The 27,539-nt window shown below is 61.4% G+C and overlaps 2 protein-coding genes across 9 annotated transcripts; one reads left to right on the forward strand and one right to left on the reverse strand.

Annotated features, from left to right (window-relative positions):
* Positions 1-1,570: 1,570 nt before the first annotated feature.
* On the reverse strand, positions 1,571-20,983 carry SLC11A2 (solute carrier family 11 member 2). 8 transcript variants are annotated; one of them, XM_071800006.1, is made up of 18 exons: positions 20,823-20,983; positions 20,437-20,512; positions 14,720-14,797; positions 13,883-14,016; positions 13,128-13,253; positions 12,538-12,657; positions 12,060-12,166; positions 11,600-11,670; positions 11,452-11,519; positions 9,973-10,128; positions 8,980-9,138; positions 8,800-8,886; positions 8,272-8,391; positions 7,652-7,801; positions 6,266-6,339; positions 6,039-6,192; positions 4,068-4,121; positions 1,571-1,790 (listed from the first exon to the last, which is right to left on the reverse strand). In XM_071800006.1, exons 3-18 carry the CDS (start codon positions 14,754-14,756, stop codon positions 1,713-1,715), a joined length of 1,695 nt encoding a protein of 564 aa, XP_071656107.1. In that variant the 5' UTR covers positions 14,757-14,797; positions 20,437-20,512; positions 20,823-20,983; the 3' UTR covers positions 1,571-1,712. The 8 variants fall into 8 exon arrangements, with proteins under 8 accessions (XP_071656107.1, XP_065718307.1, XP_071656103.1 ...); XM_065862235.2 differs by having other exon boundaries at positions 13,883-14,019; XM_071800002.1 differs by lacking the exons at positions 20,437-20,512; positions 20,823-20,983 and adding an exon at positions 19,901-20,007 and having other exon boundaries at positions 1,571-1,787; positions 13,883-14,019.
* Positions 20,984-21,066: 83 nt separating this feature from the next.
* LETMD1 (LETM1 domain containing 1) lies at positions 21,067-27,387 on the forward strand. Its single transcript, XM_071800010.1, has 9 exons — positions 21,067-21,266; positions 22,073-22,224; positions 22,316-22,431; positions 22,509-22,591; positions 23,789-23,975; positions 24,808-24,909; positions 25,411-25,563; positions 26,235-26,331; positions 26,770-27,387. Exons 1-9 carry the CDS (start codon positions 21,175-21,177, stop codon positions 26,832-26,834), a joined length of 1,047 nt encoding a protein of 348 aa, XP_071656111.1. The 5' UTR covers positions 21,067-21,174; the 3' UTR covers positions 26,835-27,387.
* Positions 27,388-27,539: the final 152 nt, after the last annotated feature.

Genomic DNA, 27,539 nt, shown 5'->3' on the forward strand with positions numbered 1-27,539 from the left:
AGAACCGGGGGTTAATTAGCCCACCAGTGGGGAACTGATGACCTCAGAATTTAGGGATAAATACCCCAAATTTGAGATTTAATGATCCCGTAATTTGTGTTTTGATGGCTCCAGAATTGGGGGATAAACACCCCAGAATGAGTGACTTCGTTACCCCAGAACTGGGCGTTAATGAGCCCGGAATTTGAGCAGAAATAGATCAAAACTGGGGATTTAGATCCTTCACAACTGGAGTTCAACGAGCCTGGAATTTGGGGCTAAATACCCCAAAATTAGGGATTTCAATCATTCAGAATGAACATTAAAACCCAAGACCAAATCCCTGAGCACCTGCCTGGTGTTTAGGCCTCACCTGCACCTTAAACCTGGGCTTTACTCATCTTAAACCTGGCTCTTAACTTAAACTCGGGCTTTACTCACCTTAAACCCAGCTCTTAACTTAAACCCGGCTCTTAACTTAAACCTGGGCTTTACTCACCTTAAACCCGGCTCTTAACTTAAACCCGACTCTTAACTTAAACCTGGGCTTTACTCACCTTAAACCCGGCTCTTAACTTAAACCCAACTCTTAACTTAAACCTGGGCTTTACTCACCTTAAACCCGGCTCTTAACTTAAACCCAACTCTTAACTTAAACCTGGGCTTTACTCACCTTAAACCCGGGCTTTACTCACCTTAAACCTGGCTCTTAACTTAAACCCGACTCTCAACTTAAACCTGGGCTTTACTCATCTTAAACCCGGCTCTTAACTTAAACCCAGCTCTTAACTTAAACCCGGGCTTTACTCACCTTAAACCTGGGCTTTACCTTAAACCCGGCTCTTAACTTAAACCCGGGCTTTACACACCTTAAACCTGGCTCTTAACTTAAAGCCAGCCGCGCGATTTGCGTGTGGAAAAATTGGGAATACAAGGAATTAGTGCAGGAAGAGGGGCCGGAGCTGCAGGTTTATTGCTAAAATGGGTTGAATTTGAACAGAAAAGGTTAAATCGATGTTTTTCATGGAGATTCCGGCTCTTGGCAAAGGAGCCTTAATTGGGAAAAGGCTTAATTAAAATCTGGAGGATTTAATTAAAGGAAAGATCTAAACCCACCGTCCATCTGGGGCTGCAAATGAATCAACGGAAATCAGAAGGGGATAAAACACGGGTTGCTGTTGGGCTTTGTTGGTCTTAAACTCGGGTTTTAGGCACCCGGAATGGCTGGAAATGCCCCCAAATCCGGCTCCGGGGGAACCCGGCCCGGCTCGGGCGGCCGAAAAGCACCAAAATTCGCCTTTTTGAGTGAAAATTCCGGCAGCAGCGGCGTCAACGCGGGGGAAAGCGGCACCGGGTCGGGTTTAAGGCAAAACTGGGAAAAGCCCCGTTTTCTTGGGTTTGTTTTTCTCGCCGCTTGGAATTCACCCAAATCAGGCCCAAAATGCTAAAGCCGAAGGGCTCTGCAGCGGGAGCTCGAACAACCCGGGGGAAATCACTAAAACCCGTCCTAGATCAACTATTGGCGTTAAACTCAAGACTAAAAGGGGAATCGCCCTCCTGAGGTCGCCGTGGGGACCCGGGATCCTCCTTGGGAACCGCGGGGTTCGCTCCAAGCGCACGTGGTCCGTGTTCCGTGCTCCGTGTTCCGGGCGATCCCACGCGCCTGGTCCCGCCTGGGCCGGCGTGGGGCGGAGCTCTCGCGGTCTGGTTAAGCCGGGCTCTGCTGGGCCGGCTCATCGGGCGACGGGCGCGTCGGCGTCCACGTTGTTGAGCAGGAAGAGCTCGGGGCGAGCGGCGAAGCCCAAGCGCTGCTGGAAGAGGCGAAGGCGAGAGTTAGAGAGCTGGGAACGGCCTGCGCTGGGCCCGGCTTAACAAAGCCAGGCCTGAGGAGGCTTTCACAAAGCCCGCCGTGAGGAGGGTTCAATAAGCCTGACTTGAGGAGGGTTTAACGAAGCCCGTGCTGGGCAGGGTCAACCGAAGCTAACGCTGAGCCCGGCTCAACAAAGCCCGAGTTGAGGTGGGTTTAGTGAGCTCTGGGGTGGGGCTTATCGGTGTTAATTAATGACCAGCCCTTAATTAACCCACAGGAGCACCCTGGCTGCACCACCAGGGGACACGGGACACGCCGTTGTTAACAGCCACACCCTTCTTAATTAGGGGTAATTAAGCAGCCAGCTTGATATTACTTCTATTAATTAGTGAACTGACCCCCTGTCCGGGACTGCCCCTCCGAACTTTGTCCCCTCCATTAAGTGTAAGTTAATTTATTGCTCAATTTGAATTAAATTTGGGGTGTGGACGAGCCTTCATTAGCACTGATTACAGGGGGTGGGTAATTAAGAGAACGTGTTGTGGGGCTTTAACTCAGCGCAGAAACCCCCACATTCGGGGCTTTCGTTACCCCGGAGGTTTATTAATGAATGACCCCCCGGTTTGGGCTGATTTGTGTTGAGTTTAAACCCTGGGCTGAGCTTAAGGCAAAGGTTCCAGGCCATAAAACCCCAGGAGAGGTTGGTAATTCGGTGTTTTGCTGCGGCACGGGGGGCACCAAACCCACCCCCCCGGGCAGGAAACTCGGCGATTCCCCACAAACCCCCCCAAAAAAGACCCGAGGAGCCAAGCGGAAACACTCTGGTGTGGTTTAATGGTCGGTACAAACGGGGGGGCCAAATAAAACCGGGTTTAGGGGGACGAAGGCGCAATGAGCGGCTCAGTGTTGTCTCCCAGCAGAGCCCCCAAACTGGGGCAAATCGGGGGGTGCCACAAACACGGCCCCGGTACCGCCCCCCCAGTCCCAAGCAGAACCCACCCCGGGGCTTTTCGTTGGGCAAACTGCGCTCAAACCAACACATTTGATAATAAAAGGGGTTAAATCCTGCTGGGAAAATGAGCAATAGGTTGAGTTTTAGTGCTGGAGGGGGACGGGCCCCGCGGGGCTGGTTCGGGTGAGAAACCACGCTGCTGTAATTAAAACGGGCTCGTTTGTTCATTAAACCCCCAGACATCAGAGTTAGGCTGAGCCTAAAGTGCACTCATGGGCAACTCAACCTAAAACCCCCCCAAAATGGCGTTTTTGTCCCCAAAACCCCCGTTGTGCAGCGGGGGGGGCACAAAGGGAAAACTCCCTCAATAAACCTCATTCTGCTCATGGAAACGTTTAAACCCGCGTGGGTTTAACCTCAAAATTGCCCCAAAACGAGCGGATTTTGCCCATCGCAGAAGCAAAATGTGCAGTTTTATGCGTCCTAATTTGCTACATCAGCCCTCGGCCGCCCGATAATTAACAGAAAGTCGTTAAACCGCTAACGAGGAGGGCGGGTTGTAGTGGATTGAAAGCAGCATCGGGGAATAAAACCCCAAAGGGCATCTTGAGGCGGAAAACGGCGATTTTGGGGGCGCCAAAGAGCGTTTAATGGCGCCCGGGGGGGATAAATTCCCCACCCACCCATGTGGCGACTGGGTTGCTTCGCCGAGCGCCAAAATCGGCCAAAAAACCCGTTAAATGGTGATATTAACGCTGGGGTTTCTCGTTGCCGTGTCCGCCCCGCTCCTAATTAGTGTTTTTAAGTGGAATAATTAGTGAATGCGGCAACGGGAGCCCGGGCGCTGCGTCGCGGCTTTCGGATACCGCCCCAAAGTGTGCAAATCTCAGTAGTTCAGCTTATAGGGTTGAGTTTCTGCAGTTGGTGCGGGGGCCGCGAGGAGCCCGAGTCTGCGCTACAGGCGCCGAAAGGCAGAATCGCCCGCTTTAACCCCAAATCTACGTTAAAACGGCCGAGTTCGGCGGGGAAAACGGGGCCGGTTCGCAGCAAAACGCACCAGGAAAAGAGCACCCGTGATTCTCTTTGTGGGTGCGATGGGAAGCGAACCCCCCCAAAATGGGGGTTGTGTCAGCAGCTCCTGCTGCGGCGGGGGGTTGGGGGTTTTGGTGTTTGGGCGTGGTTTGGTGTGCAAAGCGCACATACGTTTGTCTCCGTTCACACAGTAAACCATAGCAACGCGCTGGCTCTGATGGCTCCGCTGCGAACGGCCTATTTGTCGGGGTGGTTGGGCGAGTCCTCGGTCAGGAGCGTCCTGGTGACACTTACCGAGCGGCCACAGGCCAGCGCCGACGCCCCCAGCGCGATCAGGCACAGCCACGTCTGCAATTAAACACCGCGGTAATTAGCAACGGCCTGGGGGCGGCGCCAAGCCCAGCGCCGCCTGTGTGTGCGGGAATTCATTGGTAAGAGGCACGGTGACGAGCGTGGGTGACAGGGACCAGCACGGGTGATGGAGACCAGTGTGGGTGACGGGGACCACCGTGGGTGACAGGGACGAGTGTGGGTGACAGGGACCAGCACGGGTGATGGAGACCAGCACGGGTGACGGAGACGAGCACGGGTGACGGAGACGAGCATGGGTGACAGGGACCAGCACGGGTGATGGAGACCAGTGTGGGTGACAGGGACCAGTGCGGGTGATGGAGACGAGCGTTGGTGACAGGGACAAGTGTGGGTGACAGGGACCACCATGGGTGACAGGGACAAGTGCGGGTGACAGGGACCAGCACGGGTGATGGAGACGAGCGTTGGTGACAGAGACCAGTGTGGGTGACAGGGACCACCGTGGGTGACAGGGACGAGCACGGGTGATGGAGACCAGCATGGGTGATGGAGACGAGCACGGGTGATGGAGACGAGCACGGGTGACAGGGACCAGCACAGGTGATGGAGACCAGCACGGGTGATGGAGACCAGTGTGGGTGACAGAGACCAGTGTGGGTGACAGAGACGAGCATGGGTGACAGGGACCAGCACGGGTGATGGAGACGAGCATTGGTGACAGGGACAAGTGTGGGTGACAGGGACCACCGTGGGTGACAGGGACAAGTGCGGGTGACAGGGACCAGCACGGGTGATGGAGACGAGCGTTGGTGACAGAGACCAGTGTGGGTGACAGGGACCACCGTGGATGACACGGACCACCATGACAGGGACGAGTGTGGGTGACACGGACCAGCGTGGGCGACAAGCACTGGTGACCGACAAGCACTGGTGACCGAAACCAGTGTCGGTGACAGAGACCAGCACGGGTGACAGGGACGAGTGTTGGTGACAGGGACCAGTGCGGGTGACAGAGACCAGCGCGGGTGACGAGCATTGGTGACTGAGACCAGTGTTGGTGACAGAGACCAGTGCGGGTGACAGGGACGAGTGTTGGTGACAGGGACCAGTGCGGGTGACAGAGACCAGCGCGGGTGATGAGCATTGGTGACTGAGACCAGTGTTGGTGACAGAGACCAGCGCGGGTGACAGGGACGAGTGTTGGTGACAGAGACGAGTGTTGGTGACCGGGACCAGCGTGGGTGACAGAGATGAGCGTGGGTGACAGGGACCAGCGCGGGTGACGAGCATTGGTGACCGAGACCAGTGTTGGTGACTGAGACCAGCGCGGGTGACAGGGACGAGTGCTGGTGACAGGGACCAGCGTGGGTGACAAGCATTGGTGACCGAGACCAGTGTTGGTGACAGAGACGAGTGTTGGCGACAGGGACCAGCGTGGGTGACGAGCATTGGTGACCGAGACCAGCGTGGGTGACAGGGACCAGCGCGGGTGACAGGGACGAGTGTTGGTGATGGTGACAAGCATTGGTGACTGAGACCAGTGTTGGTGACAGGGACCAGCGCGGGTGACAGGGACGAGTGTTGGTGATGGTGACAAGCATTGGTGACTGAGACCAGTGTTGGTGACAGGGACCAGCGCGGGTGACGGCGTTGGGGTTGATGATATTGAAGCATTTTCCGAGCAAAATGAGGCCGATTTTACCCCCTGCACCCATTCCCAGCCCATCGATGCGGCGACTCGGTCGCTTCGCCGAGCGCCAAAATCAGCCAAAAACCCCATTAAATGGCAACGTTAGCGCTGAGGTTTCTCATCGCCGGGGGGAATTTACGGCACAGACGCATTTACAAGCAAATCCATTAAACCCCCCCATGCACCCCGACCCTCCGGGTGAGTTTAACACCCCCAAAACGCGATGATTTTAAAGTAACGGTGAATAAAGGGAGCCGACTCACCAAGTAGGCGACGAAGGAGAGGTAAAGGATGCTGAGGACGGCGGCGCCCACGTACAGCGCCACGTGGTTGAGCTGCAGGACGTACAGCACCACGAAGTACATGTTGATGCTGCACACCAGCAGGATCACCAGCCCGCCGCCCACCTTCCAGAACCTGCGGGGACGGTTTGGGGTGAAACGGGGGGAAACGGCGCGTCCCGGGGGGAAGGAGGCGGAAAGGCACTCACAGCCCGTTGGCGAAGTCGTTCATGACGCTGGGCAGGCTGGTGAACGTCAGCACGGGGATGAGGGCGAACGGGAGCTGCGACGGGGAGAGAACACAGGGTGAGGAGCGGATTATCGCGGTCTCCAGGTTTGTGCGTATCCGGCGGCGTTTTCCCCAAAAATATTGGCATGGGGGCATCGCTGGAGCGGGAGAAGGAACAAGGGCGAGTGTAGAGTCTTGTGTATGGGCAGGAACAGCCCCAGGTTCCAGTGTAAGTTGGGAATGAGCTGTTGGAGCGGTGAAAAGGGACCTGGGGGTCCTGGGGAGCCAGCACTGGGCCCTTGTGGCCAGGAGGCCAATGGTAGCTGGGGTGGGTTAGAAGGGGTGGGCAGTGGGTCAGAGAGGTTCTCCTGCCCCTCTGCTTTGCCCTTGAAAACAGGGTTTAGTTCAGATACTATCAGGATAGACTTGGCAAACATATATGTATATGTATATAATATATACAGCTGTACCACCCTGAAAGCACCTGATCTCATCTGATCTGGGAAGCTAAGCAGGGTCAGGCTCAGTCAGCACTTGGATGGGAGACCAGCGGAAGCCAATGGTAGCTGGGGTGGGTTGGAAGGGGTGGTCAGTGGGTCAGAGAGGTTCTCCTGCCCCTCTGCTCTGCCCTTGAAAACAGGGTTTAGTTCAGATACTACCAGGATATACTTGGTGAACATATATGTATGCATACATACATATATGTATAATATATACAGCCATAGCACCTTGAGAAAGCTTGATCTGGGAAGCTAAGCAGGGTCGGGCCCGGTCAGCACTTGGATGGGAGACCAGCTGGGAATCCCGGGTGCTGTGGGCTGAGCCAGCACTGGGCCCTTATGGCCAGGAAGCCAATGGGACCTGGGGTGGGTTAGAAGGGGGGGTCAGTGGGTCAGAGAGGTTCTCCTGCCCCTCTGCTCTGCCCTGGGGAGACCACCCCTGGAATCTTGTGTCCAGTTGTGGCCCCTCAGCTCCAGAAGGACAGGGAACTGCTGGAGAGGGTGGCAGAGCCTGGCCCAGGCTGCCCAGGGGGGTTGTGGAGTCTCCTTCTCTGCAGACATTCAAACCCGCCTGGTTCCTGTGGAACCTCAGCTGGGTGTTCCTGCTCCATGGGGGATTGCACTGGGTGAGCCCTCCAGGTCCCTTCAACCCCTGTGAAACCCCAGACCCTGGTTGATCCCCTCGCCTCCCTCACGCAATAATCCGGGTTGGGGAAGCCCCTCAGGATCCTCGAACCACCCGCGAACCCAGCACCAAACCAAGGTCCAGACCAACACCCGCGGGCGGTGACCTGCCCCGCGGAGCCTCGGCTCAAACACCCCGCTCTAGGCGGCTTCTCCGCACAAACCCGCGCGGCCCCGCGCACCTGCAGGCTCATGAGCACGTTCAGGAAGTCGTTCATGCCCGTGAGGTGCTCCACGTCCTGGAAGATGGCGACGAAGAGCGTGGGGGTGACGGCGATGGAGCGCGTGAGCAGCACCCGCGCGAAGCGCGACCAGCGCAGGTTCAGGAAGCCCTGCGGAGCCGGGCGGGAGAAAGGCAATGAAGGGCAAGCGTAGGGGCTTGCGTCGAGGACAGAAACGCCAAAATTGGTTGCCCTGCTGGTGCCATTTGGACCCTGGGGGGATTCTGGTGCTGCCATTTGGACCCTGAGGGGATCCTGGAGCCGCCATTTTGAGCCCTGAGGTGATTTTGGGGCCATTTTCAACCTTGAGGTGATTTTGGCGCCATTTTGAGCCCTGAGGTGATCTTGGAGTCAGCATTTTGAACCCTGAGGGGATTCTGGCGCCGCCATTTTGAGCTCTGAGGGGATTTTGGCGCCATTTTGAACCCTGAGAGGATTCTGGGGCCATTTTGAACCCTGAGGGGATTTTTGGCGCCATTTTGAGCCCTGAGGGGATTTTTGGCGCCATTTTGAGCCCTGAGGGTATTTCAGGCCCATTTTGACCCGCGAGGTGATTTGGCCGTGATCGTCGCGCCGCTCACCTCCATAACGAACTGCCCGGAGTAGGTGCCGGTCATGGTGGAGCTCTGGCCGGCGGCGAGGATGCCGATGGCCCAGATGTAGAGGGCGGCGGGGCCGAAGTAACAGCCCAGGACAGCACCCTGGGAGCGAGAGACCCGTCAGCCACCTCCATTGCGGGACAGGGCCCACCCCCCCGTCCCCGCCGTGTTCCGCGGGGGTGCCCAAGCTGAGCTCGGCTTCGCTCATTAATATAAAAAAAGAGCGGAAAAACCCCTCAACTCGCCGAGCAAGCGCAGTAAAAACGTTAATTACCTCGTATGCAAACGCTGTAATTAATCAGCGCTACGGGGCTGACGCGAGGGTGATGAACTTTATATAAAGGATGGAGACCGGGCTGCTGGTTTGATCCAACACCCGGACCCGCGCACCAACCAAACCAACGCCTGCGGAATTCGGCTCGTCCGCACCCACCGGGGTGAAAAACCGCGATTTAGGGACAACAGGGTGACCGACGGTGTCGTGGGGACCCCGGCCCGCCGCGTCCTCACCCCTTTGTAGATGTCGACCTCCAGCGTCTTGTTGTTGACGGGGAAGAGCGCGGCGTGGGGGCTGCTGGCGTTGCGGCACACGGCGTTCTGCGCTGGGACACCCGCCGTCAGCTCCCGTTTCCCCCCTTTTTCCACCCAAAACGCAGCTCCGGCGCCACGCCCCCCCCCTCCCCGACTCACCACGTCCGCGTTGGTCTTCTCGAAAAAGGCTTCGGCGAAGACGGTGACGACGAAGACGTTGATGATGAAGGAGACGAAGAGCGCGATGCAGGACTCGAGGAAGAAGTACTTGTTGGCCTCGCGCACCTCGCGCTTGTTGGAGCGGTTCACCTGCCGGGACTGCGGGCCAGGCCGGGGACGGGTGAGAGGGGGGGAAACGGGGGGAAACGGGGGGAAGTGGGGGGGAAATGCAGGGGGGAAGCGGGGGGGAAATGCAGGGGGGAAGCGGGGGGGAAATGCAGGGGGGAAGCGGGGGGTCAGTTGTGTTTGGAGTGTGCAGTGTCAGGGAAGAAAGAAACACGAGAGAGGAGGAAACCCGGGGAAAAGGGGCGAAACATGGGGGGAAAGGGGGGTGAAAGGTGGGGGGAAACGCAGGGGAAAAAGGGGGTGAAATGTGGCGGAACATGGGGGAAAAAGGGGGGGAAGGTGGGGGGAAAAAGGGGGGGAAGGTGGGGGGAAAAAGGGCGCGACACGTGGGGGGAAAAAGGGGGTGGAACGTGGAGGAAAAAGGGGTGAAAGGTGGGGGGAAAAAGGGGTGAAAGGTGGGGGGAAAAAGGGGTGAAAGGTGGGGGGCAAAGCAGGGGAAAAAGGGGGTGAAAGGTGGGGGAAAAAGGGGGGGAAAGGCGGGGGAAAAAGGGGGGGAAAGGCGGGGGAAAAAGGGGGGGAAAGGCGGGGGAATAAAAGGGAAACATGGGCGAAAAGGGGGTGAAAGGTGAGGGGCAAAGGGGGTGAAATGTGGGGGAAAAAAGGGGGCGACAGGCGGGGGGAAAAAGGGGGAAATGCAAGAAAGCAAGCAAACCTGGCAAAGAAGCGAACCCCCACGCAAAAGTAACCCCCCCCCCCCCCCCAAAAAGCAAATCCAAAGCCAACCACGCGAAAAGCGGAGGGCAGGAGCACGCGAGCCGCGCGCCGCAGCGTCCTTGGCGTCCTTGGCGTCCCGGGCTCTGCGCTCACCTTGACCAGCGCGGAGTGCAGGTACATGTTGTGCGGCATGATGACGGCGCCCACGATGCCCACGGCCTGCTCCAGCTGCTCCGTCCCGCAGCCGCGGCAGCCCGGCACGAACAGCCCCCGCAGCAGCGCCCGCTGGCTGGGCCGCACCGTCACGTACTGCGGACAGAACAACGGACGTGGGGAGACCATCCCAAGGAACATCACAGGGTACAGAGAACGCCAGCAGCACCGTCACGTACTGCGGACAGAACAACGGACGTGGGGAGACCATCCCAAGGAACATCACAGGGCATCAAGAGCCCCAGCAGCACCGTCACGTACTGCGGACAGAACAACGGACATGGGGAAACCATCCCAAGGAACATCACAGGGCATCAGGAGCCCCAGCAGCACCGTCACGTACTGCGGACAGAACAACGGACGTGGGGAGACCATCCCAAGGAACATCACAGGGCATCAGGAGCCCCGGCAGCACCGTCACGTACTGCGGACAGAACAACGGACATGGGGAAACCATCCCAAGGAACATCACAGGGCATCAAGAGCCCCAGCAGCACCGTCACGTACTGCGGACAGAACAACGGACATGGGGAAACCATCCCAAGGAACATCACAGGGTACAGAGAACCCCAGCAGCACCATCACGTACTGCGGACAGAACAACGGACGTGGGGAAACCATCCCAAGGAACATCACAGGGCACCAGCAGCCCCGGCAGCACCGTCATGTACTGCGGACAGAACAACGGACATGGGGAAACCATCCCAAGGAACATCACAGGGTACAGAGAACCCCAGCAGCACCGTCACGTACTGCGGACAGAACAACGGACATGGGGAAACCATCCCAAGGAACATCACAGGGTACAGAGAACCCCAGCAGCACCATCACGTACTGCGGACAGAACAACGGACACGGGGAAACCATCCCAAGGAACATCACAGGGCACCAGCAGCCCCGGCAGCACCGTCATGTACTGCGGACAGAACAACGGACGTGGGGAGACCATCCCAAGGAACATCACAGGGCATCAAGAGCCCCAGCAGCACCGTCACGTACTGCGGACAGAACAACGGACGTGGGGAAACCATCCCAAGGAACATCACAGGGTACAGAGAACCCCGGCAGCACCATCATGTACTGCGGACAGAACAACGGACGTGGGGAGACCATCCCAAGGAACATCACAGGGTACAGAGAACCCCGGCAGCACCATCATGTACTGCGGACAGAACAACGGACGTGGGGAAACCATCCCAAGGAACATCACAGGGTACAGAGAACCCCAGCAGCACCGTCACGTACTGCGGACAGAACAACGGACACGGGGCGTGAGCAGGGAGCTGGGGTACAGCACAGGGCACCAACAGCCCCATCATGTACTGCGGACAGAACAACGGACACAGGGCATGGAGCAGTGAGCTGGGGCCGTTTCGGTGCCGTTTGGGACGGGAACGGCGCCGCTCTGCGTGTCCGTACCTCGTACCCGAAGGTGAGCGCCATGATGGTGATGAGGAGCCCGAAGAACGCCTCCAGCTTCCGCAGGCCTGCGGGCGGCAAAGGAGCGGCGCTCAGCGCGCGGAGGAGCCGGACAGCGGCGCCGGCTTGCTGGGGGAGGACACCTTACCGTATTTGTCCAGGAAGAGGAAGACGAAGGTGTCGGCGATGGTGATGAGGACGCCGCCCCAGAGCGGGACCCTGCGGGGATGGGGGAGAATCAGAACTCACACAGCACCCCGAGCCCCAAATCCCCCTCGAGTTCAGCGATTTCCCTGCGGACGGAACCGCGTTTGGGGGCTGACGCGGGACGAGGGGCTCTCGGGTCCCTCAGGTCCCCACAGGACACTTTTCTGCCCATAATTTAGCAGGGAAGGACAATTTCCCCGGAAAGCTACAGCTTGGTATCGCACTTTGAGCTCAGCTAAACCCCCAACCCGCAGTTCTGCTGCAAGCAAACAGAAACGGGCCCCAAAGGCTGAGTCGGGCAGGACGCAGCCCGGGTGAATCACCCTGCGCAAGAGCCGAGTCTGGGGGCTTTGGAGGAAATCAACGTGGTTTTGGCACAGCCGGCGCCCAGCGCCACTCACTTGCCCATGGAGAGCAGGTTGATGGCGATGGCCGAGCCGATGACCTCCTGCATGTCCGAGCCGATGATGGCGAGCTCCACCATCAGCCACAGGATGATCCGGGGAGCCTGCGGGAAAAACGCCCCCTCTCAGAAAACCCAAAATCCCCGGTTTTATTCCCCACCGGCAAACACTGGGGCGCTCACTCACCTCCCGCTTTGCTCAGATGGGGACGACACGGACAGGACCCCCATGTCCCCACCGCTAACGGCCCCGGCTCTCAACGAGCCCTTCGCCGCTACAATTAAACCCCCCTCTAAATCCGCTTTTCTTCATCCACGAGCCAAACCCGAATAAACCGACTCAACCCGCAAAATCAAGATGGGAACGTATTTCAGTGAACGAGACGGCGCCTCCTGAGGAGGATCGGACCCCGGACGGGTCGCAAGTGGCACTCGTGGTGTCCCCAGCGCCCCGTGTCCCCAGCGGCGTCACCCACCTTGCGGTACTGGCGGTGACAAACCTCGGCGAGGTGCAGCCCGGTCACCACCCCCAGCCGCGCCGCCAGCCGCTGCAGCAGCAGCCCGATCACCGTCGCCAGCAGCAGGACCCACAGCAGCTGCGGGGACACGGGACAGGAGTGAACCCCCGGAACCGCGTTTGGGAAAAATGGCACCTCGGGGAGTCTGTGGCTTTTGAAAACCTGCTCCGGTGACCTTTACGGGGTGTTTTACGCATTCAAATGATGCGGGAAATCTTGCTCTCTACAGTGATTTGAAGGAGGTTGGGGGGTCAGGTTCTGCTCCCAAGTGATAGAATGAGAGGAAACGGCCTCAAGTTGCACCAGGGGAGGCTGAGGGTGGAAATTTGGGGTGATTTGTTCCCCAAAGGGCATTGAACAGGCTGCCCAGGGCAGTGCTGGAGCCGCCGTCCCTGGGGGGTGAACACACGACGGTCTCGGGGACATTTATTGTTGGGTGAATGGTTGGACTCAATGACTTTAAAACTCTTTTCCACCCAAAATAATTCTATATTAAACTCCATACACTCTCCCCTCCTCCTCTAGGACCCGCGGGTGCGTGCACTGACCTTAAACCCGGCCACGGCCCCGGACTGCAGGTCCGACTCGATGTTGCCCGGGTCCAGGTAGGCGATGCTCATCAGGAACCCAGGGCCCGTGAAGGCCCAGAGCTTGCGGAAACTGAAGCACGAGCGCTGCGGGAGGAGGACGGAGCGTCAGGACCACCCCCATGTCCCGGCCCGACCGGGGACGGACCCCGGCCCTCGGTACAGAACCGGCCGCCATTTGGGGTCAATTCCCTCGCTGGCGCCACAGGAAGCAGCGCCGGTCACATTGACCCCCCCGCAGCTCCCCAGCGGTCTCTGGGCATAATCCAATGAGGTTTGGACCACGTAGTCCTAATCGAACCAGTTTAGGACCAGTCAGGCCTAATCGAACCAGTTTAGGACCAGTCAGGCCTAATCGAACCAGTTTAGGACCAGTCAGGCCTAACGTTCAAGTGTTTAGGCCTGAGCTGGGCCAGTCAAGGTTGGGCTTGGGTAAACATGGGTGGGAGGTGAATCCCGAAACTGCGCCTTGTGGCTTAATGAGAAGCCAAGGGGCAGCGTCCCCTCGCGGTGACGGCGCCCGGCGTGGCTCCGGCCGCCTCTGCCTCGATACGGGGACAAAGCACCACGGTCCCCGCCGCCACAAATGACACATTTTCCTGTTTCCAGCAGATTTTGCTGCTTTGCGGGTGAGAAACCCCGAGGGATGAATCACCAGCTCCAGGCACCCGCGGGAAGCGAACGGTTCGCGCCGGCTCGTCCCGCCGCGCTCTCACCGCCTCGTCGTCGGGGATGGGGATCTTGCTGTCGAAGTAGGTGGTGAAAGGCTCCTCGTCGCCGTCGGGCGGCTGCAGCGGGTTCATGCTGCTGGAGACGGTGCTGAGCGCCCCGCTCGGCTCCCCCGCCGCCTCTTCTGCGCCAGAACCCGGGACAGAAGGAACAAACCCAGGTGAGCAGCACCAGCCTGCCTGGCCCTCAGTTCCGCTCACCGGGCCGTGAAGAGGGGATTACACGAAGATAATACAGCCTGGTGTAAGCTCGGCTTAAGAGACCGCGCTGCCCTGCCCTGGGCGGTGAGTTAATCAAGATGAATTAAAGAAAAGCCGCCCTGAGGCCATAACGATTCACCAGGAGGGGTCTGAGAGAAACGTGCAGCTGGTTTGGCACCGTTTTGCACCAATTTACCCCCAAACCCCCACCTGGACACACAACCTGCGCGCAGCTCGGCTCGGGGACGACCCCACCACTCCCACTCGGGAACGCAAACGCGCGTCCTGGGCTCCTAAACCCCGGTTTCCCCTTGGGCAGAGGGTTTGTGCCCCACACTCACTCTTGCTCGCCCTACACGGCATTTTGGTGCCAAACGGCCGAGTCCCGGTTGCCAAGCGCGGGGCCACCGTGGCACTTTAACCGCGCACCCGTTGCATCATCGCTGCTCCTCCTCCTCCCAAAGCTCCCGCTTGGGGCGGGACAGGGACCGGTTTGCACAAAACCGGCTCCTTGGTCTGGTTAAACCAGCCCCGGGGCCGTAAATCGAGCGCGGGGTGGGTGGTGGTGACAAGGGCGGTGGTGACAACGGGGGTTTGAGGAGCTAGCGCGGGGGGCGGCCGTACCGTAGGGCGCCTTCGGGTCCGCGTCGGCGTTGCCCATGGTCGGAGCCTTCGGGACCTGGTTCAGATTGGCCACGCTGACTGCAACAGAGAAATAAAACACGTAAAGAGAGAGAATTTAAAACAACGAGAGCCGAGCGAGCCGGCAGCTCCGCGTTGACTCCCCGGCCCCGCGAGGGACCTTTTTTACCCCAAATTCGTTAAAACCTCCCGTTGTGACAATGCCAGAGGGGCGAGCGAACCTGCCAGTGTTTGCAGGACGGCGCCGGTTGCGAAACTCCACGAGAAAGTGGAATTTCCTCGATGTGTATAAAGAAAATGACAAAGCGTCCCACCCCCTCCAGGCACGGCCATTGCGCCACCGCGCCCCGGCAAAGCGCCTCGGGTTGCTTAGGTAAAGCATCTCAAGTTGCTTATGTAAACCAGCCCAAGTTGCCTCTATAAACCACCCCAAGTCGCCCCCACGGACCAGCCCACGTTGCCCCCACGGACCATCTCAAGTTGCTTTTAAGGGCGCAATAGAATATTCAGTGTATTTTCACACCTACCCCTGCAGAAAGGAGCTGGGACGGGTGAAGCTTTAAAAGGTCAAATTCCGCCCCGAAAAGCCCTCCCCGAGCCCCTCAAGGACAAGCAAAGTCCCGCTGATATCTACGCTTGGTTTGCAAAGCGCTTAATCCCCTCCAACCCATCGTATATTAACGAGTTTTCCTTCTAATGAGGCAAAATCCCCTCAGCAAAGACCTACAATGAAAACGTGAGGGGGGAATTGATTTTTAGGCAAATTGACCCGATTTTTCAGCCTTTCCGCGACCTCCCTGGTTCCAGAAGCCCCGAAGGCGCTTTGGCGGTGCCAAAACAGCCCCAGGCTGGCGATTGTTCCTTATGGCGATTGTTCCTTATCTGTGCAAACAGCTCAAGGTCTCAACGCGCTGACCCTGGGGCAGCACCGCGGGTAAACCAGGAGTAAACCAAACAAACCAGGAGTAAACCAAACTGGATACACCAAACCGAACACACCAGGAGTAAACCAAGCTGGATACACCAAACCGAACACACCAGGAGCAAACCAAACCAAACACACCAAACCGAACAAACCAGGAGTAAACCAAGCTGGATACACCAAACCGAACACACCAGGAGTAAACCAAACCAAACACACCAAACCGAACAAACCAGGAGTAAACCAAGCTGGATACACCAAACCGAACAAACCAGGAGTAAACCAAGCTGGATACACCAAACTGAACAAACCAGGAGTAAACCAAACCGAACAAACCAGGAGTAAACCAAGCTGGATACACCAAACCGAACAAACCAGGAGTAAACCAAACCGGATACACCAAACCGAACAAACCAGGAGTAAACCAAACCGAACAAACCAGGAGTAAACCAAACCGAACACACCAAACCAAACAAACCAGGAGCAAACCAAACCAAACAAACCAGGAGTAAACCAAACCGAACACACCAGGAGTAAACCAAACTGAGCAAACCCAACTGAACCAACCCAACCGAACAAACCAAACTGCACCCGAGTAAACGAGGAGTAAACCAAATGGAATAAACCAAAGCGAGTACACCAAACCGCACCGGTGAACCGGGAGGGGGGTTCATTTGTTCTGCAAACACCCCCAGTGTTTGTGCTGGACAAGTGGGGACCACAACCCGCCCTGGTTTGTGCCGAATTGTTGCATTTCTCGGTACTTTTTGAGCACAAACCGCCGGAGTTTTGTCTCGAGGCCGGCACGGAGCTTTTGATGTTCCACCCACTCCTCAAAGCTCATCTTGAAGTGCTTTCAAGCGGCTAAACTGAAGCGACAAGGCAGCTTTTCCCTATAATCAACGAGATTATAAATATTATAAATGAAATAACGCTCCTGCGGGAGGAGCGGCCCTTACCCGGCAGCACGCAGCGCCCGCTTCGTTAGCCAAGGGGACGTTCGTTAGGGGCGCGAGCGCCTCGTATCGCAGCAGACGGGTGAGACCGGCCCCTCTATCTGCGGCGCCAGCTGCAGGGGTGGGAAACGCCCCCCCGGTCCCCCCGCCCCCAAAAACCACCGACAAGGCTCCGGCGCCCGGGTTTGGTGAAGCAATGGGCCTGGTGCGCCCGAGCTGCTCCTGGTGGTTACGGAGGAGAAGGAAAGCGCAGCGTAAAGCGATTGGCGTTGTCAGCTCCGCAAATCCAAGCGACTCCGCCACTAAAACCACGAGCGGGTTTAACGTTAGACCCGGATTAACTCCCATGGGGACGAGGCGAAGGAGCCGAGCGCTCGGTGTTGTCAGCTCCGCAAATCCAAGCGACTCCGCCACTAAAACCACGAGCGGGTTTAATGTTAGACCCGGATTAACTCCCACGGGGACGAGGCGAAGGAGCCGAGCGCAGAGCATCACGAGGTCACTGGGACTGGAAAAGCGGAGACACCGACGCTGTTGTTTGAGCATCAAAAACGGGGCTTTCTGATCTAATCACCACTTTTGGCCTCGTATTTCCCAAGAGGAGCCCAGCGGTTCCGGCCATTGAAATTTCGGCGTTTGATGTTAACCCCGCGATTTTTAACCCTTTAGGGAGCGGTTGTGGGGCCGAGGTCTCGGGGGTCGCTTTGCCACACCAAGAGCCCAAGAATGCACCCCCAAAATCGGGCACCGCGGCGCCGGCCCCGCCGAAGCCACCCCGAGATGCCAAACCGGGATCCCGCATGAAATCCAGGGGAAAAGTCACCAAGATGCCAAAACCCGGCGGTGACACCAAACCCTGGTGGTGACACCCGCTCCTGTCACCTGGCTGCTGCCTAAATAGGTTAAGTGAGCTCGTTACCTGCTAATTAAGCAGCGCCCGGCCTGCCCTGGGTGCAGCAGCTGCAGGAGGGGGGTGAACCCGCCCTTGCAAAACACGCGGAGCCCGAGACCGGGAAATTGGGGAAAAGCGATGGAAAATGGGCAAGAGGAGGGGGGTGGAGCCAGCGGGGGGTCCCCAGGGATCGAATATGGGGGATCCCCCCCAGCACACCCAGGGGATCCCCCCCCAGGCATCAAATAAGGGGGATCCCCCCCAGCGGACCCCCAGGGATCCGCTGAGAGGGTAACACCCCCCAGCACATAGAAGGGACCCCTCCAGAATCAAACGAGGGGGATCCCCCCCAATATCCATGGACACTCCCCCAGGGATCAAAATGAGAGGGAACCCCCCCAGCACACCCAGGGGTTTCCCCCCCAGGGATCAAATAAAGGGGATCCCCCCAGCACACCCAGGGGACCTCCAGAGATCACTCACAGGGAGGGGGGGGAACCCCCCAGGGATCACTTGGGGAGGATCCCACCCCCCCCACACATCCAGGGGCCACCCCCAGGGACTGAACGAGGGGGACCCCCCGTCCCAGCCCCGGCCCCTCGGGGGTCACCCCAGGGGAATCCCCCGCTCACCGGCCCCGCGGCTCCCAGCGCCTCATCCCGGCCCGGCCCCCCTGTGACGCCATCGGCGCGACAGGGACAGTGACAAGGGGACAGGGGGACGGGGACAGCGACGGGGGGACAACGGGGACAGCGACGGGGGGACAACGGGGACAGCGACGGGGATGTGGGGGGGACAGTGGGGACACGGACAGCGACAAGGGGACAGGGACAAGGCGGGGGGACAACAGGGACAGGGACAGCAACAAGGGGACAGGGACAAGGGGACAACAGGACAGGGACAGTGACGGGGTGGAGGACAGTGGGAACAGGGACAGCAACAATGGGGGGGGACAATGGGGTGGGGACAGGACGGGACACAGTGCGGGGACATGGGGGGACACACGGGCCCCAGGAGGGGGGAGACAACAGACCCAGGGAGGGGACACAGGCCATGGGGAGACACACGGGCCATGTTGGGGGACACAGAACGTGGGGAGGGGACACAGGCCCCAACAACAGGGACACAGGTCCTGGGGGGGGCACAGACCGCGGGAAGGTGACAAGGGCCCTGATGGTGGGGGGGACACAACCTGGAGCCCCATCTTTGGGGACACCCCCAGCCCTGAGCCTTTCCCAGTAACACCATTTCCCGCCCCAACTCCTCCGTGTTTGGGGAAAAGAGCCTTGATTTGGCTTCGCTTTGATTTCCTTTTTCCCAGAAATGCAGGATTTTGCAGAATTTCTCTTCCCCGTGTTCCCGTTTCCCCCCCCACACCCCCAAAGGCGGCTCCTTGGTCTCCCCCCCAAAAAAGGTTTCTTTCCTCCAAAAGCTCTGCAGCCCACATCCCCCAGTTGAACACCCAAACCCGTCAGGTGCTGAAGCGCCCAAATCCTGGAAAAACGAACAGAAATCCAACAGATTCCAACCGTGCAGTAATTGAGGTGTTTTCCCCCAAACACGGGGGGGTTTGGGGCGGATGGTGCGATAATCGAGGTTCTCCCCCCAGATGCAGGTTTTGGGGCGGATGGTTCGATACTCACGCAGCTGCAGAATTGAGGTTTTCACCCCAAACGTGGGGATTTTGGGGGTCATGATTGTTCAATAATTGAGGTTTTCCGCCCCAAACATGGGGGGGTTTGGGCTGGGATGATGATTCGATAATCGAGGTTTTTCCCCCAAAACGTGGGGGTTTTGGGTGGGATGATGGTGCGATAATTGAGGTTTTTCCCCCCAAACACAGGGGTTTTGGGGGGGATAATGGTGCAATAATTGAGGTTTTCCCCCCAAACGCGGGGCTTTTGGGTGGGATAATGGTGCAATAATCGAGGTTTTCCCCCGAAATGTGGGGGTTTTGGGGGGGATGATGGTTCAATACTCACCCAGCTGGAATAGGGAGGTTTTTCTCCCCAAACACAGAGGTTTGGGGTAGGATGATGGTGCAATAATCGAGGTTTTCCCCCCAAAATGTGGGGGCTTTTGGGCAGGACGATGGTTCAATACTCACCCAGCTGGAAAAGGGAGGTTTTCCCCCAAACGCGGGGGTTTTGGGTGGGATAATGGTGCAATAATCGAGGTTTTCCCCTGAAACGTGGGGGTTTTGGGGGGGATGATAGTTCAATACTCACCCAGCTGGAATAGGGAGGTTTTGGGTGGGATGATGGTGCAATAATCAAGGTTTTTCCCCCAAAATGCGGGGGTTTTGGGGGGATGATGGTTCGATACTCACCAGTTGGAGAGGGGAGGATTCCCCCCAGGGGCGGAGGTTTCGGGGCGGCCGGTCCCATACTCACCGAGCTCGCAGCCGGCCGGGCCGCGGTTCAGCGCGCACCTCTTGGGCATGGCGGCGGTTTCGGGGAGCGGACGCCCCACGCTCCGCTTCCCTCCCTATTTATTCCCTCCACACCCTCCTCCTCCTCCCACGGCCGCGGGGGCGCCGGGTTCCTCTCCAACGTCTCCGCGATGTCGCACCCTTTATCGCTCACAAAAGGGCTCCCGAACCGAACCCGCGCCGTCCTGCGGGTCTGGGGCTCCTTATCGACGCGGGAGCTCTAATTAAGCAGCGCGGGGGTAATTAGCGCTCGGCACGGCCTGGACTCTGCTCCGCCGCGGGCATTCCGGAGATTGCCCGGCCCAAAGCGCCGCTTACGGGGCTCCCGGAGCCGCGGTACGTGCGAGGCTGATAGCGCGGGATCGATGCGGATCGATCGCAGATAACCCGGCCGGGGCGGGAGGTTTGGCTTTGATTTCCCGCTGTTTTCGCTCGGTAAGGGGCCCCCGCTGCCGTTTTCGCGATAAGCGAGCGCTGAGTGCGCAGAACGGGACTCACCGTGCGTGACCGGCACCACGGGCGCTCCCGGCGGGGGACCCGCGGGCCACCACCATCCCCGAGGAGCCGGGCGGACCTGCGACAGGGAGGGAGTCACGGTTTACGGGGGTTAGGAGCCCGGGAGCAACGCGTGGGTCCCCGCAGGGCCCGTGGCGTCATTCGGGGCACCGGGAAAACAAACGTGACCCGGGGGCGGCTGCACGACCGGTCGGGCGGCTCGGGAGGGCGCGGAGCCGCCCAGGGAACGGCGGCCGCTTCGTCGCTGGGACGGGCGGGGCTCGGACGGCTCCGCACGGGCTGAACCCCCGGGCGCGCCGGGGTCCCGGGGCGGTTTGTTTCCCCGCTGCGGGGCGCAAGGGGCCGGGGGCCAGCTCAGCTCAGCTCACCTCGCCCTGCGGCGGGAGCACCGGGACGGCGCGGGACGGCGCGGGACGGAACGGGCAGCCGGGACCTTAACCCGGCGCTGGGAGGGGAGGCGGCCGGGCCGAGCTCCGGGGATCGGGGGCTGCGGAGGCCCCGGCCCAACCGCGGGCCCGAGGCGCCGGGAACGCAGCCGCTTCCGCCCGCGGTCACATGACCGCCGGAGCCACGCCGCTTCAGCCAATCGGCACTCAGCTCGCCTCCCCATATCCCGCGTTCTCTCGCTGAGCTCCCCCCCGGCCTCCGCGGTCACATGACCGCCACCACACCAATGAGCGCGCAGCTCTCTCCGTGGCTCCGCCCTCGGCCCCGCCCAACATGGCGCTGTCCAGGTTCGGCTGCCGCGGGCTCCTCTGGCGCCTCCGCCCCGGGCCCGGGCCCGGCCTGAGCGGCCCCCGGGGGCTCCCGAGGTGAGCGGGGCGGGCGGGGCCCCACGGGCCGCGGGTAGCGCCCGGGACACCGCCCCCGGCCCCCCCAAGAGCGGCCGTGACCCCCCGACCCCCCTAATAAACACCGTGACCCCCAAAGAGCGGCGTGACCCCCCCCCAATACCCCCAAAACCGGCCCCGACCCCCCAAAATAAACACCATGACCCCCAAAGAGCGGCGTGACCCCCCCCCAATACCCCCAAAAATCGGCCCCGACCCCCCCAAAATGAACACCGTGACCCCCAAAGAGCGGCCGGGAGCCCCCAGGGCCCCCGTAGCCCCAACGCCAGGTGTGACCCCAAAAAACCACCGTGATCCCCCAACATGAGCTGTGGCCCCCCCAGCCCCCCCATTGCCCCCACCCCCCACCACCGTCCGGGCCTCCCCAGACACCCCCATCCCCGACCCCACCCCGCCGTCCCACCCCCCAGTTACCGGCCTTGGCCCTCCCGACCCCCAATGTCCTCCCATTTCCCCCCATCCCCCCCCCATGTCCCCCAACCCCCCGTTACCATTGTCCCCCCACATCCCCCCATTCCCCTCCATGTCCCCCAGCCCCCCATTACCATTGTCCCTCCACATTCCCCTCCATGTCCCCCCATGACCCCAACCCCCCTTTACCGTTGTCCCCCCACGTCCCCCCCATTCCCCCCACAACCCCCAGCCCCCCATCTCCACGCCCCCCCCCTTGTCCCCACTCTGGGGTCACCACACCCATTGCCCCCCCTTCCCCTTCCCCTGACCCTTTATCCCCCAAACCCTCCCTAACCCCAGGGGGGGTCCCGCAGGCCCCCCCTTTGCTGCCTTTCCAGCAGGGGGGGCCCGGGGGCGCTGGTGGCCGCGGTGACGGCGGCGGCCAAGCGGGTGACGGGCGCCTACGAGCGGTTCCTGCGGCGCCGCTTCCCCCGCGCCTACGTCCTGCACCAAACCTTCGCCAGCGGTGAGACCGGGGGGAACCCCATTGCCCCCCCATTCCCCAAAACCCGCGTCCCGGGCGGGTTTGGGGAGCTCAGGGTGCTCATGTCCCGCAGGAATCCGAGCGCTGGTCCTGGAGGTGAAGGAAATCCGGCAGATCCGGCAGAAGATGTCGCGGCAGCGCCTGAGCGTCCAGCAGCTGCCGTACCGGGAGATGGAGCGGCTGCGGCAGGTGGGGGGGCGCGTTTTGGGGGGATTTCGTGTGTTTCGGGGTCCGGCTGTTGATGTTCTCCGCGGTTTGGGGCGCAGTTCCGCCGGGACCTGCTGAAGGTGCTGCCGGTGCTGGTTCTGGCCATCCCGCCCTTCGCCAACTTCCTCGTCCTCATCCTCATGTGAGCGTGGGGGGCACGGGGGTGTGGGGGGTGAAGGGGGTGTGGGGAGCATGGGGGGTGCAGGGGGTGTGGGGGGCATGGGGGGTGTGGGGGGCGCAGGGGGTGTGGGGAGCATGGGGGGTGCAGGGGGCGTGGGGGGCACAGAGGGGCAGGGGATGGCGGGGGGCACAGGGGTTGCGGGGGGCATGGGAGGTGTGGGGGGCACAGGGGGTATGGGGGGTGTGGGGGGCACAGAGGGGCAGGGGATGGCGGGGGGCACAGGGGTCGCGGGGGGCATGGGAGGTGTGGGGGGCACAGGGGGTATGGGGGGTGTGGGGGGCACAGAGGGGCAGGGGATGGCGGGGGGCACAGGGGTTGCGGGGGGCATGGGAGGTGTGGGGGGCACAGGGGGTATGGGGGGTGTGGGGGGCACAGAGGGGCAGGGGATGGCGGGGGGCACAGGGGTTGCGGGGGGCATGGGAGGTGTGGGGGGCACAGGGGGTATGGGGGGTGTGGGGGGCACAGAGGGGCAGGGGATGGCGGGGGGCACAGGGGTCGCGGGGGGCATGGGAGGTGTGGGGGGCACAGGGGGTATGGGGGGCGCGGGGGTACAGGGGCACAGGGGGTGTGGGGGGCACAGGGGGTGCAGGGGGTTCACGGGGGGCACGGGGGGTGTGGGGGTTCATGGGGGGCACGGGGGTCATGGGAGGCGTGGGGGGCATGGGGGGCACAGGGGCACAGGGGGTGTGGGGGGCATGGGGGGTGCAAGGGCACGGGGGGTGTGGGGGGCATGGGGGCTCCTCAAAATCCCCCGTTTCACAGCACCCTGCTCTTTTCTAACAACTCCAAGTCCAGCCAGGATTCCCCCCCCCGCGCTAACGAGCGCCCATCCCGACGAGCCCGCGCCGCTTTAGCGCTGGCTTAAACCCAGGCCTAATCCCCGGGTTAAACCCGCTCTGCCCCGGCTTTTGTTCCTCGATCCCCGGGGCGCAACGGCTCCTTTTGGGGGGACGAGCTTTGGGGACACGGGGACAGAGCCGAGGGAGGGGCCGGGGGGGGTTTCGCTTCCCAGGGCTGCTGGATTCACCCTTGAGAACGTTTTGGGTGGAAATGCGGGATAATCGGGTGCGTTGGCGCGGGGACGGGCAGAGCGGGATTTCAGGGCTGTAACGCTGTGGTTCTCGAGGGTGAGAGCCCCCGACCCCCGTGTCCCCCCAGGTACCTGTTCCCGCGGCAGCTGCTGATCCGGCACTTCTGGACGGCGCCGCAGCGCCGGCAGTTCCAGGAGCTGGAGGACGCGGCGCGCCGCGGCGCCTACGGGGCCGTGCTGGCCAACCTGGAGCTGGCGGCGCCGGCGCTGCCCGACCCGCGCCTGCGGGAGCCCCTGCGCCAGCTCTGCCTGCAGGTACCGGCACACCAGGGACAGGGGGACGCTGGGGACACTGGGACACCGGGGACAGGGGGACATGGACATGGGGACACCGGGGACAGGGACACTGGGGACAGGGACACTGGGACACCGGGGACATGGACATGGGGACAGGGGGACACAGACATGGGGACACTGGGGACAGGGACACTGGGACACCGGGACACTGAGGACATGGACATTGGGGACACTGGGGACACCAGGGCACCGGGGACATGGACATGGGGACACTGGGGACAGGGACACTGGGACACCGGGACACCAAGGACATGGACATTGGGGACAGGGGGACACAGACATGGGGACACTGGGGACAGGGACACTGGGACACCGGGGACATGGACATTGGGGACATGGGGACACTGGGGACAGGGACACTGGGGACACCGGGACACCGGGGACACTGGGGACAGGGACACTGGGGACACTAAGAACATAGGGACACCAGGGACCGGGGATACTGGGGACACCAAGACACTGGGAACATGGAGACAGGGACACTGGGGACATGGGGATGGGGACATCAGGACACCAGGATACTGGGGACATGGACATCGGGCACACTGGGGACAGTGTGGACATGGGGACACTGAGACATAGGGAGAGGGACATTGGGCACACTGGGGACAGGGACACCGGGACACCAGGGACACGGACACTGGGACACGGGGACACCAGGGACACTGGGGACATGAGGGACACTGAGACACCAGGGACAGGGACACTGGGGACATGGGGATGGGGCCACCGGGGCCAGGGCCAGGGCGCCGTTGTCCCCGTGCGCTGTGACAGCGCGGTGGCTCTGCAGGTGCAGGGGGGGTCACAGCCACGCGTGTCCCAGCTCTGTGACCTGCGGGGGGGCTTCTCGGGGCCACCGCTGGCGCTGGAGACGCTGCGGGGACCGCACGCCGTGAGTGGGGACCCCACGGGGACGGAACGGGGGGACCCGACCATGGGGGGGGCCCAAAAGTGGGGGTGGGACCCAGAAATGGGGGGGGACACCCAAAAACAGGGGGGACTCAAATGTGGGGGATTGGGACCCAAAAATGGGGTTGGGACCCAAAAACAAGGAGATGACCCAAAGATGGGGATCTGACCTAAAAATGGGGCATTGGGACCCAAAAATGGGGGGACTCAAATATGGGGGGGTTGGGACCCAAAAATCGGTTGTGGGGGACAAAACCAGGGGGTGGTGCCCTAAAACTGGGGTGGTGCCCCAAGCAGCCCCGGGGGGTGGAGCCGGGGCCGTTTCCATGGGAACCGGGGGGTGAATTTGTGCCCGAGTGGGGCAGATGAGGTTTTGGGGTCTGTGACCCTGTGGTGACCACATGTCCCCCCGTGTCCCCCCGTGTGTCCCCGTGTCCCCGTGTCCCCCCATGTCCCCATGTCTCTGTGTCCCCCGTGCCGGCAGCGGGCGCTGAGCCGGGCGCTGTTCCTGACGCCGCTGCTGCCGCTGCCTCTGCTCCGGCGCCGCCTGCGCAGCCACGTCCTGGAGCTGCGGGCGCTGGACCTGGCGCTGCTGCGGCTCGGCCTGGAGCAGCTGCACCCGAACGAGCTGCGCGCGGTGAGCGACCCACGGCCACCCCACGGCCGACCCACGGCCCTGCCAGCCCCATGGCCCTGCCAGCCCCACAGCCAACCCATGGCCCTGCCAGCCCCACGGCCCCTGCCAGCCCCACGGCCCCTGCCAGCCCCACGGCCAACCCATGGCCCTGCCAGCCCCACGGCTGCCCCACGGCCACCCCTTGGCCGACCCACAGCTCTGCCAGCCCCACGGCTGCCCCATGGCTGCCCCATAGCCCCTGGCAGCCCCATGGTTGACCCATGGCCGTCCTATGGCCCTGCCAGCCCCACGGCTGCCCCTCAGCTGCCCCATGGCCAACCCATGGTGCCCCACAGCCCCGCCAGCCCCATGGCTGCCCCATGGCCAAGCCACAGCCGCCCCACGGCCCTTGCCAGCCCCACAGCTACCCCATGGCCTTTGCCAGCCCCACAGCTGCTCCACAGCCTCTGCCAGACCCACAGCGGCCCCAAGGCTGCCCCACAGCTTCCCCGTGCTTACCCCACAGCCTGTGCCAGCCCCACAGCTGCTACCCCACAGCCTCTGCCAGCCCTACAGCCACAAGGCCACCCCACAGCTGCCCCACAGCTGCAGCCCCACAGCTGCAGCGCCCGCCCCTCGCCCCATCCCCACGTTTTCACCGTTTCCCCCGGTTTTTGCCCGGTTTCCCGCAGGCCTGTTACCTGCGGGGGCTCAACCCCGCGCGCCTGGAGCCGCCCGAGTGCCGCGCGTGGCTGGAGCGCTGGCTGCGCCTCTCGGGGCAGCTCGCAGGTGACTGGGGAGACCTGGGGACACCTGGGGACACGTGGGGGGACCTGGGGACACACGCGGCCAGGGGGGCGGGGGGGAGACCCAGGGTGGGTCCAGAAGCGGGGTCACCTTGGGTGGGTTTTGGGGTCCCCCCCGCTCACCCCAGGTGGGTTTTGGGATCCCCTCGCTCACCCTGGGTGGGTTTTGGGGTCCCCCCTTGCTCACCCCAGGTGGGTTTTGGGGTCTCCCCCTCACTCACCCCAGTCAGGTTTTGGGGTCCCCCTCACTCACCATGGGCGGGTTTTGGGGTCCCTCCCACTCACCCTGGTTGGGTTTTGGGTTCCCCCTCGCTCACCCCGGGTGGTTTTTGGGTCCCCCCTGCTCACCCTGGGCAGGTTTTGGGGTCCCCTCCACTTACCCCAGGTGGGTTTTGGGGTCCCCCCACTCGCTGTTCCGCAGCCTCGGAGGCGTCGCTGCTGGCGCACAGCACGGTGCTGCTGGCGCTCAACCACGGACGCGCCTGACGCCCCAGTTTCACCCCAACACCCGCGTTTTGGGGCCACGGAAGCGCCGGAGGGACCCGCGGTGACTCCCGGACCCACCCGGATCATCCGTTCGGTGACCCCGGATCACCCGTGTTCAGTGACCCCGGTGGCGTCGCCGGGGCCTCGCGGCTCCGTGGGCTCCGTCGCGCTGGCCCAGCCGGGGGTCGCGGCGCCGCTTCGCTGGGTTCGGTAGAGAAAAACTGCACTGAAAATTGGGGAAAAGACCCCAAAATCCCCCCGGGGCGGCACCGGGGGGGGTCCCGGAGCTTCGGGGCGGAATCGGCACCGAAATGGGGTGAAAAGCGTGGAAACGCGGCTGGCGAGTGAACAAACGGAAACCGGCAGAACGGCTTTTTGCAGCGGTTTTGGGGCGCAATCCAGCACGGCCGCGGCGCCGGGATCTGCGCCCCCCCCCCGCCAGAGCTCGCCGGGGGGGTCAAGGCCTCGCGAGGGCGATCGCGCGCGACTCGGAGCCTTCGTTTATTTTTACACTTAAATATTTCTCTTTAAATACAGCGGGGGCACCGGGGGGGGCGGGGGGAAAAGCTTTGGATTCACACGGAAAACGGAAAATAAAGGTTAAAAAAGCCACTTTAGTGTGATCGGGGGGGTGGGGGGGGCGAGCTGGGGGGGGCGACGCGAGCAGCGACTCCGTTAACCCCCCCCGTTAATTAATAATTAGAA

Source organism: Patagioenas fasciata, chromosome 28 (genome assembly GCF_037038585.1).
Source record: "Patagioenas fasciata isolate bPatFas1 chromosome 28, bPatFas1.hap1, whole genome shotgun sequence".
Taxonomy (NCBI): Eukaryota; Metazoa; Chordata; class Aves; order Columbiformes; family Columbidae; genus Patagioenas; species Patagioenas fasciata.